The sequence below is a fragment of the Rhinolophus ferrumequinum genome, chromosome 6 (assembly GCF_004115265.2).
Source record: "Rhinolophus ferrumequinum isolate MPI-CBG mRhiFer1 chromosome 6, mRhiFer1_v1.p, whole genome shotgun sequence".
Taxonomy (NCBI): Eukaryota; Metazoa; Chordata; class Mammalia; order Chiroptera; family Rhinolophidae; genus Rhinolophus; species Rhinolophus ferrumequinum.
Window position 1 is genome coordinate 31,200,776 of NC_046289.1, and position 20,212 is coordinate 31,220,987.

Genomic DNA, 20,212 nt, shown 5'->3' on the forward strand with positions numbered 1-20,212 from the left:
AAGCCCCACCCTCTCCGCAATGAGCCCATCAGCCCAGGCCAAGCCCCCTCGCAGCACCCCAGCTGGAAAGCAGCGGTCGCACCGGACTTTCTACGGCCCTTAAGGCCTGGCACCAGGAAGCCTCGCTGCCTGCGGGGGAGTGTTGCCCGGCTGTACGGGAGCTGACCCGGCTCTGGGAACAAGATACAAAACACATCCATTAGGTTGATGGTGTCACCACCTTGTACCCCAGCCTTTCTGGGCACAGACCTGAGACAGGCAGGCAGGGATAAGAGGACACGTGTCCAGGGACCTCTCTCTCAAGCCTTGGCCTTGGCCCATACTGTCCTTGCCTAACTGGCGCAAAGTGGGAGGCCCACTATAGACCTGGAGTTGAAGGAAAGTCTTCTGAGGTCTCGGAGCTATTTCCTGGGCAGGGAGGTAGCCCAGGGGGGTAAGATGGAAGAACTTTCTTTCTACTGAGCTGCATACACACAATCTGGACAATATAAGGAAACATCTAACTGTTTTTAAAGCGAGAAATATAAATCGCTCAACTCCTTCACTGTAAAACAAGTGACAAATGACAATAGCATGCTACTTATCCATACAGTGCAGTTATCTGCCCATCCCAGCCCTCTGGAAATAGAAAGCAGGAAAGGCCCACAGGCAGAGGACTAACCGCGATGGCCCACTCCTCCCTCTCAGCGACTTCCTGGCCTGCTCCACACACACTTCTCACAAGTCTGATCAACTGATTTCTAACGGGCAGAAGGGGGAAGACGGGATACCGCGGGCAAGCACGCTACGACAGATGAGAACGAACACTCTTAGTGTGAAGATGGACACACCACCTCAAATGCGGGCTGTCTCTATGGCAACCCACAGCCCCCCGCCCCCCATCCTGGGGGCCCTGGAGAATCTAGCAGTTCAAACCCCACAGTGATGCCCGTTGTCCTGACTCCAGAAAAGTTCCAAGTTCAAAAGTGGTCAGCAGCATCCTCTATTTTAAAGGGTCAAGGGTATGAAGCATGTTTTAGAAAGATGTCTCTTTCATAATGGTTAAAACTAAAACACAAAAACAAGCCACATAAGCAAAACCCAACTCTTTTCGAGTTTCCAGACTAAACCCTCAGCCATGTGGAAACTTAAGCTCTGACACGGCTCATTCTCTGAGTGCCTTGATAGCTACAGTTTGGGTACTGAGGGATGACATGTGATATTACCATTACTGTCACCACTACTGCCATCCCTTACTGAACACGTCCGTGCGCCAGAAGCTTCCAATTTAAAGCTATGGCAGGTTAAAGGGACAGAGGGACTAGGCTAGAGGGACAGGAAAGGAATTATTGAAGAAAACAGAAGGAAACTGAGAGGGCCAGAGACTTAGGAAGTAACACCGCCAATCTGGGGCTTTGACATATAGCACCATGAAATTTTTCAACCATGACAAGTTTGCCTAGGGTTCAAGACCCACTGGGAGCAATACCAAACAAAATAAAACCACAAAGTCTTTCTAGACATCTTGTAGAATACCAAAGCCTATACATCAGCCCGTGGGTCATGGCCAATCGACACCCGACGCACTGCAGAGATCCAAGGGGCCCTGCTCCCAGTCACCCCAGAATCTTTCTCTCCAGGGGTCTCTAAGACACTTCTCATCCCAACTGCCACCTCATGAATACGTTTGGCAGATACCAAGCTGAAGCCGAATCTATCCCTGGGCCTCAGACTGAAGGGCAGAGTGAAAACAGATGTAGAAAACAGATATCCATCCCCACGAGAGCTAAGCATAAAAGCAAGGGCTTCTCTTTTTCAATAGATGATTCACTCCAATATCTCCAAGTGCCCAGGAGAGGAAAATGGAACTCTTCCCGGAGACCCAAAGTAAATATTTCCTGTCTGGGTTTGGTGCCACTTGAAGGCTAACTTGTTTTCTCCACGTCCTGCCTCTGCTGTTCCACAGCTGGCCCGGGGCCCATGCATGATGCCCGAGCGTTACTCCTGGCTGACTCCCAGTATTCCCAGTGGTGAAGGAGGGAGGTTTCAGATGCAGGGGAGCTGAGAAGAGGTACCCCGGCCTGAGTGAACAAGCATTCCGAGGGCCCTGGAAAAGGCGGGCTGCCCAAGCCGGGCGGGCAAGAAGGGCCCAGAGGTACCTACATGCAGAGAGGATGTCCCACACACGCCCATCCTGCTCTTCCCTAGCATTTCTGGAGACCTGACAGGCAGCCCCAAATGCTGCTGCAAACAGTCCCCCCCTGGCCTCTCTGCCCACACAGCCTTTCCCTTACCAGATTGCCGGCGCCCCTGGTGTATGTGGGTGGACACCTCGTCCTGGGAGGGCCACGCCTTCTTCAGGCGCTCTGGGCTGTAGCGGTACCGATTGGGATCTGCATCCAGGAGAGACAATCAGGCCTTTGGGATACTTCAGCCTTGGCCTAGACGCTGCCCACACCCAACCACACCTCCGCTGCCCACTCCAACTCCAGGGACCAGAAGTGTCCCAAGCTCCTTTCTCTGCCACTTGGGAGCATCAGGCACCAAGAGTGCCGAGGTCAGCAGCCCTGGTCTCACAGCAGACCCCCAGGCCTTGACCAAAGGAGCTGCCCCATCCTCCTTTCTCCCTGGAATAGAAGTGTCAAGCAAGCTCCCCCAGGATGCAGCCTGACCTAGAGCAGTTCACAATTCGGGACAAAGCAGGCAGAAAGCGTCCACTTACAATAGGAATCCATTTCCAAGATGGCTTCCTTGGCCTGGAAGGGAAGGAAACCCACCAGTTACTATCTTGCCATATGCCATGCCTCCCTCAGCCCACGGACTCGCTCTTGCTGCTCCGGGACACCCCACAGTGCTGTGCTGAGGCCTGTGGCATCTGCTGAACTGACCCCCACTGTCCAGTGGAGTCAACGTCCAGAGGGTGAGGCCCCGGTAGACCCCCACAGTTGGCTCTGAAGGACACCATCTCTCCCTGTACCCCATCAGGAGCTGGGGGTGGGGGGCCCCCAGAACCAACCTTCTGGGGGATGGTGGTGTGGTGGTTCTCCAGGATGAGCCTCTTGATATGGTGAGTCCAGTTTCGTTTCTCCTCTACTGTTTTGGCCTGGGAGGACCCAAGGGAGAGGGAAAAGGGGTTACCACAGGCCTGAAGCCATGCGGCATGAGCCTTGCTTCTGCCGAGCGGGGTGGGGGTGCAAAGAGGGTGCCTGCTGGGGCCTCTGTGCAGTTACCCTGCCTGAGAGGTGCCCACAGTGACCCCCGCCTTCAGAGGGAGACCCTGAGGCTCAGCAGCTAAGCCAGCAGAGGCGCAGGTCTGTCCCAGCCCGAGTGGCCCAGTCCGCTCTCACCTGGATGCTGTACTGCTGTTTGCTGTGCTTGTAGTGGGTGACGGTGAAGCACAGGGAGTCTCGGGTGCTTTCGATCAGCATCAGGGAGGAGCACTGGGACAGGGGGAGAGGGCGTCAAGCACAGTGAGGGAAGGGGCAGCGGGGAGCGTAACCACAAAAGGATGGAGCTGCGTCCACACCACCCCGGGGCCGGATGAAGAGGGCAAGGAGGGGAGGACGCGGCCCGATTACCGGGATGTGACCCTTGTAGACAAAGTGGTCGCCCCGCTTCTTGGTGATGAGCAGTGCTTTGTCAAAGAGGAAGAACGTCTTCTCACTGCGCACACGGTGCACACGGAACGTGCCCTCCAGGACCAGCTCCCCATAGATGGTCAGGTCTGGCCCTTTCCAGTTGATGAGCAGCGACTGAATCTCCTGCAGCAGAGAAGCCCCAACCCCCAGGGTCAGGCTGCTCATGACCATCCTGGGGACCACACCAGACCTCAGGAGGCTCCCAGAGACGCAGCCACCACTGAGTCCCCCAAGAGGAGCCCTCCCCGCAGGACAGCACCCCTCAGCTCACCCCTGCAGGGCGGCTACATGCCCTCCCCCAAGCCCTGCATCGCCCCCGGCACATCCTGCAGCCCCCAGCCCCAGGGCACCTGGAGTCGGACTGCGTGCTCGTGCCTCCTCTTCATGTCGTTGATGTACCAGGCCACGCAGGTCATGGTGTCGATGGCATCCTCCACCACCTCGAAGCCGTCCTCTTCCTCATCAAAATGCTTGGCAATTTCCTGCGTGGGAGACAGGGGCTTAGCCCAGGCTCCAAGGCCCTGCCCCGCCCCAGCCCCCCATGTACTCGGGTTACCTGGAGCAGCAGGTGGTACTTCAGGATGCGCTGGACTGGCTTCAGCAGGTAGGAGCCCAAGGGCAGCGAGTGCTGTAGCAGCTCCTGCCGGTCCCGTAAGAACTTGGCCTGCTGCTGGTCCCGCATGCACTCCGTCAGAGCAGCCACAGAGCTGGGAGTGGGGAAGGGGCCGTCACCACCTGGGAAGGTCTATGTGGGAGGCGGGGTGCTCCAGACTCACCAAATGGCTCTGCCTCCCATCTCCACCCCAATTACTCACTTGGGGTAGTTGTTGCAATACTGGGTGTAGATATCAAACTCTTGGCTCTAAGGGTACACCAAAAATAGTGATTTCAGGGAGATGCCCATTTGACTGTAAACCCAGGTGAGAACCAAAGGCATGCCCCCGGTCCCCAGAGCAACTCTGCCCCCGTTTCCCGTGTCTGCAGATCCATCTTTGTATCCATCTGTCTAGGACATGCCATCTACCCAGCACCCCCTGGCTCTACCCCAGAATACCCTTCCCATTCCCGACAGGGTACCCAGCACTTCCCCTGGAGAGGAGCCCCCAGGGCTCAGGTGTCCCCTGAAGGTTGGAGTTCCTATCCCACTGAGCCCCCAGCAGAGCTGGACAAGGCAAGGACCTCGCCCTTCTTACCCTTTCCACAAAGCAGCTGGCCACAGCCACAGGGTCACTATTGCAGCTATCCAGGTCTCTGAGTAGCTGGCTGGGTGAGGGAGAGTGGTGATCAGACCTGGGACCGCTGGCAGCCTCCACCGCTACCCACACACCATGCCCCCGCCCACCTCCTCGTGCCCAGATACACAATCAGCCCTGGTGTCATGCCAAAGAGTCGGGGCTTCTACCCTCAAAGCGAGCCCTGCCTAGGGCAGCAACCACAGAAAGCATCCAGCACCACTGCAAAGACGGGCAGAAGGAGACCCACGTGCTCAGCAAGCGAGAGAGGGAGGGGACACCAGTACCCACCTCGGGAGGGGACACAGCTCCTCTGCAGGCAGAAGGAGTGAAACACAAAAGCAGAGATTAAAGGAGGAAGAAGAAAGAGAGGGGACTTGAAAAAGAACCAAGGCCCCAGTTCAGAAGGATGTGGGAAAAGGAAAGAGAGAGTCCCAGCACCGCTTGTTCTTAATGGGGTGCTATAGGACACCCTAGAAATGGCGCTCCCCTTGCTTCCTCCCCCTCAGCTCCCTCTTTTCCCAACCTCCCACCACCCAGTCCAGCTCTCCCTCCTAGACTTCTCCAGCTCGCACAGCAGGAAGTCCCTCTGCCCATCTTAAGGAGTCCGGGGTAAGGTTCCTCCCGACCTATCCACACGACCCCCTCAAGCTCTGCTCCTCCTGATCAGTGCCCTTTCCCTGATCAGGCCCAAGTGGCACACGCCAGATCCCAAGAAGCCCCTCTACCCTGAAGCAGCACCTCACCAGGCCTTGCTTAGCTTGCCCCAGCCCATCTGGCCTGGCCTGTGCATTCTCCTAACAGGCCAGATCTCCTCCAGGAGCCCTGACTTCCATGAGGTCAGCAGGGAGATGGAGAAGAAATTAAGAGATGTGCAAGTGGGGGACAAAGATGAGAGGGACAAAGGGGCCACAAAGGGACAGAGGGAAGAGCATCATGTGCAAGGGTCCAGCAGTTCCCTGGGGGATGGGGGGTGGCAGTGCTGGCCCAGGCTGGACCGAACATGCACCTGGCCTCAGATGATCTCCCTGCCTGTCAGGAAGCACATCGGCCCCAGAGCACATGGTCCCACACGTCTTCTCTCCTTCAGGGAGCTAACCATACCTTTGTACAGGGAAGGACCACCCTTCCCCACTCTCAGAGATCCAGCCTGGGCCCAAAAGTCCTAGTCCACGGGGCCAAAGACCCGCAGGGTTCCTCCTTAGGCCCTGAGATGGGGCTCACAGGTGAACATGGTGCGTGCCAGGCCCACTCCATACCTGTTCAGTGCGTAGATGTTTTCTATGTTCCCAAAGAGAGCGCTGACTTGTTCTGGCTTCAGCAGCCCAGGTGTGTCAATGATCTTCAAAAGGTAATCCTGCACGGAGACAGGCATCAGAGCCCAGGCCCTCCTGGCACGATCCTGTCCCCCCCAGCCACACCTCATTTCGGTACTGCATTTTACAGCTGTGCCGCAATTTCACAGACATCACCTACCATACTGGGTTGGATAGTTCCCCCAAAATAATATGGACTTGACACCTCAGAATGTGACCTGATTTGGAAATGGGTCTTTGCAGATGTAACTAGTTTAGGATCTCGAGATGACAGCATACTGGATTTAGGGTGGGCTCTAAATCCAATGACTGGTGTTCTTATAAGAGAAGAGGTCACAGAGAGACACGGAGGAGGCCATGTGAAGACGGAGGCAGAGACGGGGTGATGCAGCTCCAGGCCAAGGAACGCCAAGGATGGCCGGCAGCCACCAGACGCTGGGAGAGAGGCCTGGAACACACTCTCCGTCAGAGCCTCCAGAAGGAACCAAGCCTGCCAACATCTTGGCCTCCTACACCAAGACAGACTACATTTCTGCATCTTAAGCCCCCCAGTTTGTGGTATTTGTTACAGCCGCCCTGGAAAACGACACACCTCCCTCTGCAGCGGGCAGCTTCCTCGGTGACACCCACACAGCCACCTTCTCCTGTGTCCCCTGCACAGTGGGACAGGCTTTGCCTCCATGGCCCTTCCAGGCAGGTGCATCTTCACTTTACAAGGAGGCACCTGAGGTTCAGGGAGTTACTCACCTGCCCGAGACCCCATAGCCCGAAACAACATAGCAAGGATCTGGCAACAGACTGTCAGGGTCCCGTTTCTTCACCTCCTTCAGTCTCCACTGAGCACAGGAGTCCCCCCGCCCCCCTTGTCAAGGGGCCTACTCCCCAGGAATCTGCAGGAAGTTCTGCCGGCCCAAGAGAACGATCTGACCCCGAGTCATTCGGTACTGTGAGCCGTCTGCGGCTTCCCCAGGACGGGAGCCGGGAGGCGTGGGAGCCGGGAGGCGTCCCCACTACTCCATGGAAAGCACACCTTCGGAAATAAAGGTGTCATGGAGAACTGCCCTTCCGATGCGGAAGTAGGTTTATGCGAGAGAAATGGGCCCCCAAGGCCAGGCCAGCCCGGAGAGGACATGAGCAGGCGCCCTCCAGACCTCAGCTCTGAAGCGCCACGGGCCTCACTCACCTCCACGATGCTGCGCAGATCCTGCACGTACATGCGCTCGGTTTCCACGATTTCCCGCACCACGCGGCCCAGGTAACTGAGCTTGTGCGCAGGCGCCGATGCCGCCCGGCTGTTGAACGGGGATAAGGGTCCCTTCTTGTTCAGCCAGCTGCTGGAGTTGTTGTTGTTGGGGGGATGCCGACCGCGCGAGGAGCCTGCTGCCCCGTTTTCAGCTAAGGCCTCGGGGCCACTGGGCTCCTCCATGGCACCTCGGCTGTCACGGGAGGAGCCCGACGAGGACGCGGTGGAGGTCAGGCTCACCGGCCGCTCCTGGCTGCCGTCCTGGCGGAGGGAGGCAGAGACGGGCATCCTGGCATCGCTGCCTGGCGGGAGCACTCCGGCGAGATTCTGGACAGGAGCGACAAAGGGTTAAACTGAGTCCTCACAGAAAGAGAAAGTAAAAGGGTGGCAGCCAGGGGCAAGGTGGGGGAGGTGCACGGGGAGTTACTGTTTAATGTGCGTAGTTTCAGTTTTACAAGATAATAAAAGTTCTGCGGATGGACTGGTAGTGACAAATGCACAACAATGTGAATGGAATTAATGCCGCTGAATCATACACTTAAAACTGATTAAAACGTCAATTTTATCTTATGTGTATTTTACCACCATTTTAAAGAAACGACTCTGAATGCCCACGAAGTCCCTTCCCTCAGACCCTAGGGGCACCTACAAGGATGCCCAAGTAACCGTCCTGCCAGCGTTCAAAAGCTCCACCTTCATCTTTCCCAGGGTGGAAGAGAGGAGGACCACATCCGGGGCAATAAGGGCTCAGAAACCTGAGGCCCCAGAAAAGCAAAGAGGACATCTCTGTCGGAGCCCAAGTCGGGGTGCCTTCTGATGGAATCCCAAGTCACTGGCCTCTCAGAGCCTCAGCTGCTCACCATCTGCCCCAGAGCTATGTCCTCCAGGACGCAGCGACCTGCTGCACGCACAGCTCTGAGGTTGGTGCCTGGCACAGGGCAAGGGCTCCATAAACCATAAAACAGTGCGGATAATGGTAGTTGTCAAAAAGCACAAGTGCTGGGGTGGACGGGTGGCTCAGTTAGAGCGCGAGCTCTGGGCAACGGGGCTGCCGGTTCGATTCCCACGTGTGCCAGCAAGCTGCTCCCTTCGCAACTAGAATGAAGTCAATGAGCTGCCGCTCAGCTCCCAGGTGGCCAGATGGCTCAGTCAGCTGGAGCGTGTCCTCTCAACTACAAGGTTGCCGGTTCAACTCACGCAAGGGATGGTGGGCTGAGCCCCCTGCAACTAGCAACGGCAACTGGACCTGGAGCTGAGCTGTGCCCTCCACAACTAAGACTGAAAAAGGACAACAACTTGAAGCTGAACGGCACCCTCCACAATTAAGATTGAAAGGACAATAACTTGACTTGGAAAAGTCCTAGAAGTACACACTGTTCCCCAATAAAGTCCTGTTCCCTTCCCCAATTAAAAAATAAAAAAATAAAAAGCACAAGTACTCACCTGTCAGGTCCTGTGCTGGGGACACCAGACAAGAATAGCAAATATCTGGCTCTTATAATATAAGAGGACACACATGCCAGAGAGTAATATTATTCCTGAGATTGCAAAATCTCTGGGGTGCCTGCCAGTGGCTGCACCACAAACCTGAAACCTCATGGATACTGACAGGGAAGGCAGAAGAGATGGTACAAAGGCTGAGGCCACATTAGCCCCTGCCCGTGACTCACCGTGGCTCCCAGGGCACAGGAAATTCCCCAGGGCTGAGCCACCAGTGAGTCTCCCTGGCTTCTCCCATCATGGCTCAGTCAGGGCAGCAGCAAACAGGAAGCTGCTCCCAGGTGAGGCAAACACAGCCTCAGGTGGACTTCCTTTCCTGAGCAGATGGTGGAGCTCACAGGTAGGCCCTCTTGGAGCAGCCAGTCAGGGGAGGGGCTGTAGCCTTTGAGAAGGACAAGGGCACTCTGCACCCCCAACCCTGAGGACCAGGGCTCACCAACCCTACTTCCCAGAATATACATTTGATTGCTGTTTCCACAGGAAAAAAGTTCCAGAGCATGTCTCCCAGCTCCACTGACCCAAAGCCTTCCACCTCTAGTTTTAGGGCTCAAAAGCTACCAGACCACAGAGAGCTATGAGGAGAAGGATCTAGAAGGTGCATGACTCCAGTAACTGTGAATTTGCCCCCTGGTTTTCTGTGCCTCTACCCCAATCTGAAACCAGCACCCAGACCTGTGCCCGGCCTCTGGCTTCTGCAAATGTTTTCTCTGCCTGGACATTATTTCCTCCCCATCTATCTCATGCCATACCACCACCCAACCTGTCTGGCTTATAGCCAACCCTCAGGTCTCAGATTAAAAGCCAACCCTCCCTCTAGAAACCTCCCAGAAACCAAACCTGAGGCACCTTCTGCATAATTAGAGCACCAGAGGGTTACGCCTACTCTAACACTCACTGGTTAGACTGACTAGTTTGAAACCCCCTACCCTACCCTAGACTGTACGTGGCTTAAGGGCCGAGGCCATGAGTGATATGGCAAATGAATAATGATGGTGAACAAACTGGTGCTTCTACTGAGATAAATCAGGAGCACAGACCTATTTACCATCCATACTAGCCCAGCGAGGACCCTCTCAGCGCTTCGTCACTTTGTCTCAGCTGGGGGGGGGGTCACCCCTGAGGTGCTCTATGTGAGCCTCTCCCTGTTTGCAGATGAGGACACAGTGGCAGCACTAGGGCCAGTCCTGCATTCCCTCCAGTCAGGTGCAACAAAAGGAGGATTAATTAACATTCATCTTGGGGAAACTGAGCATCCTAGAGGAGAGCCCCTTGGGAAATGCACCATCGCCGCTTTGTCCTCCCTCCTCAAGAGCCTTTAAAATGAACCAGCTAGGCCTTTTAGAGAACCAGCCGGCAGGGTACCACCATGTCATTTCAGCACCAAGAAAGACAAAGACCGGTACTCCACCCCAGCCCTTAACCCCCAGCCCTGTGGGACCCTGGTGGCCTTCAAAGCACGTTGCAAAGCCAGGGACCCTGCACCTGTCGGTCCCAGGGGGAACCATGGGGCAGGGTACTTACGGCCTTAGACCTTTCCCAGATCAGACCTGGGGTCAGTCAGCCCCTATGGGGATGCTAAATGGAAAAGGTCCCAGGTCCCAAATGGATTTCACAGCCGGCCAGGCGATAGCCTTAAAATAAAGGATTAGTCACAGCCCATGCCACCCCATACATACTGTCTCCGGGAGATTTATCTCTAAAGGGTGCCTTCTGAAGTCACTCTTTGGGGACCCCATGGCAACATAAGCACACTTCATACTCAGAAACTAAAGCATCTTTTCCACTTGGAGAAACGTTCTCTGATTGAACATAGCCATCTGCCTGCAAACCAAGCTACATTTTCAAAGTAGTGCCCCTGCCAAAATCTGGGACTAAAACCAACCATAACGGCTAAAATGTTCTAAGTGCAATAGACATAGCAAGCCACTTATATCTCAAAACAACTCTGTGAGGTAGATACTATTATTATCCCCATTTTACAGATGCAGAAACGGAGGCCACAAGAGTAGCATGTGGTAGAGCCTAGATTTGAACTCAGGCTCTAGTGTTTATGCTCCCTGCCCCTGCCTCCCTAACAGATTTCACACCAGCCAGGGACACAGGCAAAGAATTAGTCACAGCCCTGGATGCTAGGGCTTTGCCTCAGCATAAGCCCTAGGGGACATACTAAGACTTAAAAGATCAGAGATTTTAACTTGACAATTCATTTGCCCCACAAAGGCCCATGGAGTTAAAAGGCTGAGTGCTAAGATTCCTTAAGGCTATTTCTAGACCTGCTACCATGTGACTTCTGGCCTTTTACCCTCCTGTTAGAACAACATGGTAAAAATACAGATTCCAGGTCAAAGGATCACAGGTCATGGAGAAGGGGGCGAGCATGAGGTCAGTGTGTAATTCCTCAGATGATGGGCTGAGCTGTGACCAGGAGATGCGGGACCACAAGGCTCTCTCTCCCAGGCAGGACGACTAGGAAAGAATGTAGAGCCCCAGGCAGGGAGGGCCGAGCAGCAGACGGGGCAGTGAGAGCACAGAAGGCACAGTACAGGTGGGGACCGAGTAAACACCATTTGACAATGACAGAAAAGAGACACCACACTCAGGGTGAGTGCCTCCTGGTCCTAAAAGCCTGCTCCCGACCATGACGGTGTACAGTTCAGACTCTCACAGAGACGTCTAAAGAATTAGGCTGGTGCAAAAGTAATTGTGGTTTTTACCAATTATTTTTCACCTTTTAAACCGCAATTACTTTTGCACCAACCTAATAGCTAGCTGCCCACACGCCCCTGGGCAGAGCCAACCTTTCCTTCCTCTCCACTGAGCACTGCCCCAAATTGTAAGATCCACCCCAAGGCCAAGATTAACACTTAGGTCGTCAAACTCATCTTGGAAGACATTGTGCTGGGGAAGTGGGAGCCTAGAGAAAGAGCTGACAGGCAGGCAGAAGCCAAACCCTCCAGCCAGATGGCCTAGCCCTCCCCATCCTGTGACACCAAGTCTCCAGTTCTCTTAAGTGTCCCCCAGCTGTGCCCTCTCCCATCTCTCAACATCCATCAATCCAGGTAATCATCAATCAGTAAATCATTCTTCCAGAAAACTCTCTATGTCAAGTCCCAAGCCTGTGAAGCCCTCTTTGACGAGGTCCCAGATCTTTTTCTTTGATGGGCCCAAGAAACTACTCAGACACACACCTTTAAGGGTCCAGGGGGCAGGAAAGGAAGGGAGATCAGTTTGGTGTTTTTTTTTAAACTTTCTCTAAACATAACCCCACCGTTATTCCACCCACCCACACTGGTCGAGGTTATTGGCCCCACCTCCCAAGGACCTTCTCCGAATATCCCGAGGAAGGGAGGCAGGCAGGCTTCCGCAGGCCTCAGGATTCCCAGCACAGATGACAGGGCTAAGTCACCATCCTTCTCCTCCCCATGGTACCTCAGGGGCATGCCCCCAATCTGACCCGCACCACTGCCTCCAACAAGAAAATGACACCACCCAAAACCCATAATAGCCCCCACCCCCACCCCCACGTTCTGTCCTCAGGCCTCTTGTCACTGAGGGAACAGGACGTGGCTTCCCACCAACTTCAAAAAAAATAGTCTCCCGGGGGCACTCACCTGGAACCTTCTGAAGATGGAGAATCTCTGCTTCTCTGGTCCTGGGGAATCCCCAGCACTCAGCAACATTCCCTACCGGCCCTCCCTCCCCAACCAGTGGGCTGAGAAGGTGGGAGCGGGGGAAGGGCCACTTGTTGGTGAGCCCTCTTTGTGGGCCAGCACTCTGGAGGCTCCCAGAAAACATCTCAGTTCGGGGAGGCTGGGTCCAGGTGCGGAGGAGGCTGGCGTCATCCTGTCACGCCACAGCCAAGAAGTGGAAGCTGACACACCACACCTACTTTAGAGGCGGGCAGGATAGGAGTCAGGGGGTTCCTTCAAAGGCAACTGCTCCAAAGTCCATCAGCCCAAGTGGAGGACCGAGGAGAAGTTCACCAGGCAGCTGCCGCAGGCCAAGTACTCCTTCAGGTACTACAGACTGCCTTCTTTTATCTTTCACCTACAAACACCTCCCAGACATTCCAAAGGCTCTCCAAACCAGGGCAGCCAGATGGCCTTTGACCTTCCCCAGAACAATCTCCCAACTCCACTGTCAGGAGGGTACCAGCAGGAAGTGACAGAGAAAATCCACAACTTTTCCGCCTTTTCCAGGGCAGGAGCAACGTGAACCTCCACTGAGATCCTGAACCACTCAGCTGTGTTCTTGCCACAGCTCAGCACCGCCCCACGCCAGGCTGTTTCCCAACTCTGCCCCCAGCAGAAGCCCGGCCCTGGCCGTGCGCTCCCACTGCTCCCCTCAGGCCCTTCTCTCTGTCAGCACTCCCTGGCCAGCAGGGGGTCGCAGAGCTGAGGTCACACCAGCAGGAGGGCACCTTTCACAAGCCCAGGCTTTCCCAGGAGGATCCCTGAGGGTCTGGCTCTTTGGCCCTTTCCCCAAGCAGTTTCCTCACTCTGGCCCCTCCCTTTCCTCCCCAGAGACTTGGGGGAGGGACTAAGCACCCTAAGAAGGGACAACGGAAGGCTCCCCAGGGAGTGAGTGTGCTCCATGTGAGCAACGTGACTCACAGAGGCTGTGCGAACAGTGTGACCAGGGTTTCTGGGCCACACAAACCCACGCCAGCTGGCTCAAACTCATTTTCCCTCGGGAATTCATTCCCCCCCAACCCACCCACCCAAGAACAGCAGGGAGGACACCAAGTGTGGCCGGTTTCCGAAGCAGGACTGCAGCTGCTGGGATGGAAAAGCATGTGTTTGCCAATAGAACACTCTCACCTGATTTCTGGAAGGAAGTCTGAGCCTAAAAACCAAAGTCCAGAAAACTCCCTCCGCCTGGCCTTGGAAGGGGAGGAAAGCCCCTGGCATCTTGTTTCAATGGGAAGACCACTCGCCCACTCACTGTTCCCACCGGCCCACAACCCCAACATATGCTCCTGTCCTTCCTCAAACCTGCACTGTGTCCCGGGCCCCCTCTACCTACACAAATTCTCCTGCAGAAAGCCCTCCCCAACCATTTCCAACCCCTTCAACGCATACACTACACACACTACCATGGACTGAATGCCCCCCCTTGCCCAAGAAAATCATATCGCCAACCCTGGGTATATATTAGCTTATGTGGTAAAAGAGGCTCTGAAGATGTGCTCAAGTCAAGGAACGTGAGACGGGGAGATTATCCTCGATTATCTGGGTGGGCCCGATATAATCACAAGGGTCCTTACAAAAGGGAGGCAGCAGGAATCAGAAGTTGATGTGACAACAAAAGGAGAGGGGCAGAGAGAAAGACGGAAAGATGCTACACGGCTGGCTCTGCGGATGGAGGAAAGGGACCCCAAGTCACAGGAGCTAAGCAGCCTTAGGCAGCTGGGAAAGACAAGAAAACAAATTTCCCCTGGAGCCTCCAAAAGGAACACTGCCCTGGGGACTCAGGCTAACTTCTGACCGCCAGAACTGGGACATCAGAAATGTATATTGTTTTGAGCCACTGAGTTTGTGGAGCTTGTTACAGCAGCTGGAAGACACTAATACTAAACACTTCTTTACATTCTAATGGCCCTGAGTATCTCTGAAAACACTTGGCCTTAGGGATTCCAATGTGCAAGCTTTGCTCCTGGACTAAATAGTAAAACTCAGTGGGCCTTCTCTCCCATACTCTTCCTTCAACCCCAGAGGGCAATACACACACTAGGTGCTCAGTAAATGCCTGCGGAAGGACTGCAGCACTGTGCCTGGAGCACCTCTCACCACTCCCTCATCAGGTGAAAACTAAAGGGGGGTAGAAGTCAAGACCGCAGCCAGTGCCTCAGAGACCAACGGGATTCCACGTTAGTCACTGCCAGCAAGTTTCCAACCAGCCAAGAGGCACCCAAGAGTGGTGACTGCTCATTCACCCCACCAGTGCCATCCTACTGGGCCCCAGACGAAGGCCTAGAACAGGGGCACAGTTCCCTGCCATGCCACATATTAAGTGACCAGCCATAAAAAACTGGGAGGCGAGGGAAAGTGGCCAACGGACCACTTTGGAGTTCGGATGAGGAACTACAGTAAGTTAGTTCTCTACAAATATGCCAGAAAAAAACAGTCCAGCAGAAGGTTTCACATCGACACCCACTAAATGCAAATGAGAATGATTACTGTGGATTAGAAATTGCTATTGCTCACCGCCAGGGTAGGTCAACTCAGCTCCCAGCACTACTTGTCATTAAGCAGGGAAAAGACACAACGTCCCCAGAAGATGGAGCAAACAAAAGACGGTGCTAGAAGTCTCAGACGGATTCAATGTTCCCAGAGACCTCACCTCTCTCTTTTCTTGGTCAAAAAGGCTCACAGGACCACCTCTCCTTATCAGCAAAATTCAGGGACCCAGCCCTGCCACTTAGCTATCTTGTTGCCTCCTATCCCCACTGTAGGGGCTGCTCTAGGCTGGGGTGGTGGTAGGGAGGAAACAGGAGTTACAATTACTGCCGCATCAGGTTCAAAGGCACTGGAGAATCACCCTGGGGACCAAGTGGCAACAGAAAGGCCCATGAGGTCCCCCTGAGTTCTCAGCAGAGGAGGAGGTATGCCAACACCCAAGCGTGTGTGCGCGTGCGAGTCCACAGAGCCGAGAGGTTAAACGCACTAAATGGATGCACAGCTTTTGGAGTCAAGTAGACGCGGCTTGAACCCCAGCTCTTCCACTCTACTGGCTGGATATGTCCTTGGGTAAATCACTGGACCTCACCAAGCTTCAAGTTTCTCATTTGCAAAATGAGCACAGCAATAGTAACAACCCCAAGGCTGAGACACAAGTAAAGCAATTTGTACATCTGACACACAGTGAGACCACCATAAATGGTAGCAAGGATGATGATGATGATGGATACACTATTATTTGTTCCACAGGCAAACAAGACAAGAGGTTTTGTATGATTTGTGCCTAAAATGTTGACCCACATCTCAAATTAACAACAAACATGGCCTAACCCTCCACGACCAACCAGCCATCATCTGTGATCCCAACATCACTTCAGGCCACGTTCTTCTAAGTACAAATATAAAGCACTTCAGCGGGAAAGGAAAAACACCCTGCTATCCTCACCCGACACAAGGTCAAACCAGAAGATGAAGTATAACTGAGTCAGGGTCCTTTGCTGTAGCCGGCAGGGCACACTCCTCAGGGCTCCACAGGGACAGGTGGCGTGTACTGCTAGGAACTGGAGAGGAACAGAGCTATGGGGGACAACAGGCCTAAGCCGGAACAGACTTCCAGGTAATGTGAGGTGGCAAAAGCACAAATAAGTGATCAATAAAAACCATCTGGGACACTGGTCCTTGGGTTCTAAAAAAAAGACAAAACTCAGCTTCAGAGTGGACATGTGGACAGCTAGGACATAAGACAAAGATGCAAGGTCCTGGGAAAAGCCCTGGGTTCACTCGTCTTCTAAGTCACAGGGAATAATACCAAAGAGGGGAAAACAGCAGACTGTATGCATGAGCCCAGGGTCTGGAGCCAGCACCACTCAAAACCAGTCCAAGCTCTGCTCCTACCTAGCTGGATATAAGGAGCAAGGCAGGGAGCGATTTGTGCCTTAATGTCTGCCCTCTTTTGGGATAACACTATTGCATATAACACTTCCGACCGAAGCTATAGGCTTCAGAGTTCACTGCGCAAGTTTTTTCAAGCCCCTGCTTTGCACAGAGACATTGTGGCAGCCTTGTGGGAGATGCCAAGAAAAATCACACACAGAACCCATTGCCAAAAGCTGATATTCTATCAGGAGGAACAAGGCAAGTGCATCATTAACAAAAGGAGGTAGCGTGGTGGTGTGAGCAGCATGGAAGTTCAAGATTGCCTGAGTTTGGAGCAACACTTCAGAGCCTGATGCCTGTTAGGCCCTGGGGATACTGAAACAAATAAGACATTGTCCCTGTCTTTGAGGAACTGAATTCTAGAAGGAAAAACAGCCCCGTAAGTAGATTGTCCACAAAGCAGTGCCTTGAATGCTGGTACAGAAGTACGAACACCTAAACTGTCAGAGTAGCTAGTGCCGCCTAAGGGACGGGGCAGATTTAAAGGAGGTGACATGTTAGCTGAGTCCTGCATAAGGAGTGAGCTTCTGCCAGGGAAAGTTGAGTCCCGAAAGGACACAGACCCCCCCCAAGGAGCTGGACAGCTGGCAGCACAAGGCTGGAAGGCAGGCCGAGGACAGACTGACGGAATCGGCAATGGCTTTGTGGGAAAGGACACACCTGAGCCAGGCCTGCAGACAACTACCCGGACAGGTGGAGACGGGGCTCTACAAGGTAAACTGCCATGTGGGGCTATGGCAGGACGCGGCCATCTAGCCAGAGTGCTCAAGAAGAATCCAGAAACCCAAGAGAGTGCTGGCTATTCAGAGAGCTTGAAGGAGGAGAAAGAGAGAGACATAGGGAGCACCTGCTGGAAAGAAGAATGAGACCTGATTCCAACTTCTCTGAAGGGGAAAGAAATGAAGTCCCAAATAGACATGAAGCTGTCAAGCTACGTGTGAATTAAATTCTTCTAAAAACAGGACAAGAACACCTACTCTAGAAAACTGAGACACAGGGCTTAAGCGGAAGGGAATCTCCCATGGGAGTTTCAGGCCAGTAAGTCCCACTGGGCTGGGGGAGGGGTCAGTGTACATCTTACCACCTGAGGGGTTTTCCCTTCCCCAAATTCTCACTTTCCCTCCCCAAGCAAGTTAGAGTTACAGGGCAAGGCTGCCAGCAGGATGGCTCCCCCAAACGCAACTTCCTCTCCAATTCCAAGCATGAGCACCCAGGCCCAGAAGTGTGTAAATGTGAGCTGCCCCATTTTGTGAACTGTTTCAATTGGTCAGATGCCCTGGCCCTCCCCATTCTTGGGACACGACCGCAAGAGAGGAGCTGCAGCGAACACCCCTCACTGTGCTGGACGCTGACCTTGGTTGGGCCTGGCGCCTGACCAACACAAGTTAGAAATGTCCAAGGCAGACCTTACAGACTCACAGAACAAGGTTAATTCTCAAAGGCAGCCAGCCCTTCAGACAGCAGGGCCTCCTGCACTTCCCCTCACAGCTCCCTGTCCCACAGAGCCCAGGAGGGCCCCTCTCTATCCCACAGCACCTGCCCCACCCCCCACCCTCAGGTCCCTGCCTTTCCTTCTAAGGGGCCTCACCAGGGAGGCCCAGGAAACTCATCCAACCAGTTCCCAGGTGGGAGGAGAGGAGTTTTTTCCCCAGGCTGAGAGGTTGCACAGACCAGAATGGACAGGAGGGGCAGCTGTCACCAAAGCCCAGATTCTGGGGTGAGGAAGTACCCATGCCATGTAGTAGCTTGGCTCAGGCAGCAGTGTCCTGCTCCTGGAAAAGCAAGGCTTTGATTCAAGGTTGAAAGACATCGCCAAGTCAAGGTCTGCCCCCGACCTCCTTGCTCCTGCCGCCCAGCCAGAGCTCTGGAAGTGTGGGGGCACTACCCATGCCTGGTGGTGCCCATCAGGGACAAGACCGGGTGGGGGAGAACTTCCTTTCACGTGCTCCACCTGCCACTACTTGGTTTTATCTAAAATAACCACCCTCTGTGGGTCCTGGAAAAAGGAAACTTCAGGGAAAAGTGGGAGATTAACTCTGCTTTTCCCAGTGCATGTGCGTGCTGGATGCCTCCAGGAATGGCCTCTTCTCTAACCACCCAACTCTGAATGTTCAGAGATCAGAAGACCCTCAAAAATTCCCCAAGCAGAGCCATTTGCAGTCACCTCCAGAAGGAACACAGGACTGTTTTGCTCTCACCCTGCCATGATGGACAAATCCACTTAAAGAAGCCAAGCAGGATTTAAAAAGACCAGCTGGCCTATACCTGAACCTGTGAGCACCTCAGTTTCTGAACCCCCAAGGGAGAAACCTACCTTTTGCCCCAAAGCCTGTGGCTGGCCAGGTTTCTCAGGGGAGTCTGGCAGGACTCGGAGGCTCGGAGTTGAGGGAGTTGAGAGAGTCGTGGTCATGCCCCACTCGCACCCCTGGCCTGGCCCCAGCTGGGTACCTACTGCTTTTCTCAAAAGGGCTCCCATCTGAGCACGGAGAAGGCGGCATTCTTCCCCAACGGCAGATGAGCAGTTAACAGGCTTGGGGCGAGCAGAGCAGCGAGCTGCCACCAACAGCCTGGGGACTTAAAGTGCCCGCGCCTCCTGCAAAACCTCTCCAATAAATGTCCTATTCAGAACCAGTTCCGCGTGTGGGTCATTCTTTCTGCATTTCTATCATTCCTGATTCCTGGGAGGCCCCTTACAGAGGAAATGCAGCTTCCCACCCGAATTTAGCAGGTCCCTGCTGGATGGGGACCCAGAACACAGCCAGACAGGTGAGTGCCACACTGCTGAGGACATGCAAACATCTCTGGCAATTAAACACGGGACACTAACTGCAGGAAGTCAAATACTAAAGACACGCGAACAAAGCCAGATCATTCACCAGCACAACAATACTCCATTTATGTGGCTCCTCCCCCATCCAGGCCCTCCAAGCCTGAGAATACTAACCCTTCGGTCCTTAACAAACAGCCAGGGACGAGGGGGGCAGGTGAGCAACAAGTATTATTATCCCTGTTTTACAGATCAGGAAACTGAGGCATAAGTGATTCCCAAGATGCCAGACTGGAATAATATCAACCAGCATTTTATTAGGGTGTACCAGGCGCTGTGCTAAACACATTCTCTCTATGTAATCTCCTTACAACCCTACGATCCAGAGCTCTTTATTTTCTCACTTACCCAGGACTGTACAGTGAGATAAGAAGGAAATCCAGGGTTTGCTGGAATCCAAGCTTCCCGTGCTTTTCACCATTCCCCAACACCGGCTCCCTTGGGGCCCAAGAGACAGAGCCAAAAATGGAATGCAAAAGTGCCATCCCGCAGCCCCCGTATGGTAATGCCCTTGGATAGTTTTGCCCTTTTACTAGTAACACTTTGCTCCTACACTGTAGTAACAAGTTCCTACACTGTGGGGCAATCTCAGAAAGAGGTCAAAATGGAATCACGCAGGAATTCATAACTCACCCATATATGCCTCCACAAACCACTTATGTGACAGTATAAGATGACCCGGAACAAGCATACAGGCTGCTTTTCTCCAACTGTGGAGGCACTAATCTGTCAGGGACTCAGTGAGTGGCGAGTATCCTGTTTTCTTTGAGTGCCCTGTCTTCAAATCAACTACAGCCTTCTAAAGGAAAGGACCAGATCTTTGGGGAATTTTGTACCATTATCTTCCAGGTCTTCCAGAAT

At 53.8% G+C, this 20,212-nt stretch overlaps 1 protein-coding gene across 15 annotated transcripts in view; it reads right to left on the reverse strand.

Annotated features, from left to right (window-relative positions):
* PLEKHG3 (pleckstrin homology and RhoGEF domain containing G3) overlaps window positions 1-20,212 on the reverse strand; it is a 66,017-nt gene that overhangs the window by 7,148 nt on the left and 38,657 nt on the right. For 3 of the 15 annotated variants that reach the window (XM_033107533.1, XM_033107534.1, XM_033107535.1), the window contains exons 2-13: window positions 7,349-7,735; window positions 6,109-6,206; window positions 4,811-4,880; window positions 4,433-4,479; window positions 4,174-4,324; window positions 3,968-4,099; window positions 3,558-3,740; window positions 3,327-3,419; window positions 2,996-3,082; window positions 2,702-2,735; window positions 2,274-2,372; window positions 83-172 (exon numbers count right to left, since the gene is read on the reverse strand). In XM_033107533.1, coding sequence (XP_032963424.1) covers window positions 83-172; window positions 2,274-2,372; window positions 2,702-2,735; window positions 2,996-3,082; window positions 3,327-3,419; window positions 3,558-3,740; window positions 3,968-4,099; window positions 4,174-4,324; window positions 4,433-4,479; window positions 4,811-4,880; window positions 6,109-6,206; window positions 7,349-7,735 — 1,471 coding nt within the window. Of the gene's footprint in view, window positions 1-82; window positions 173-2,273; window positions 2,373-2,701; window positions 2,736-2,995; window positions 3,083-3,326; window positions 3,420-3,557; window positions 3,741-3,967; window positions 4,100-4,173; window positions 4,325-4,432; window positions 4,480-4,810; window positions 4,881-6,108; window positions 6,207-7,348; window positions 7,736-12,519; window positions 13,328-18,838; window positions 19,031-20,212 lie in introns of those variants that run through there. The other 12 variants (XM_033107530.1, XM_033107527.1, XM_033107537.1 and 9 more) reach the window with 9 other exon arrangements.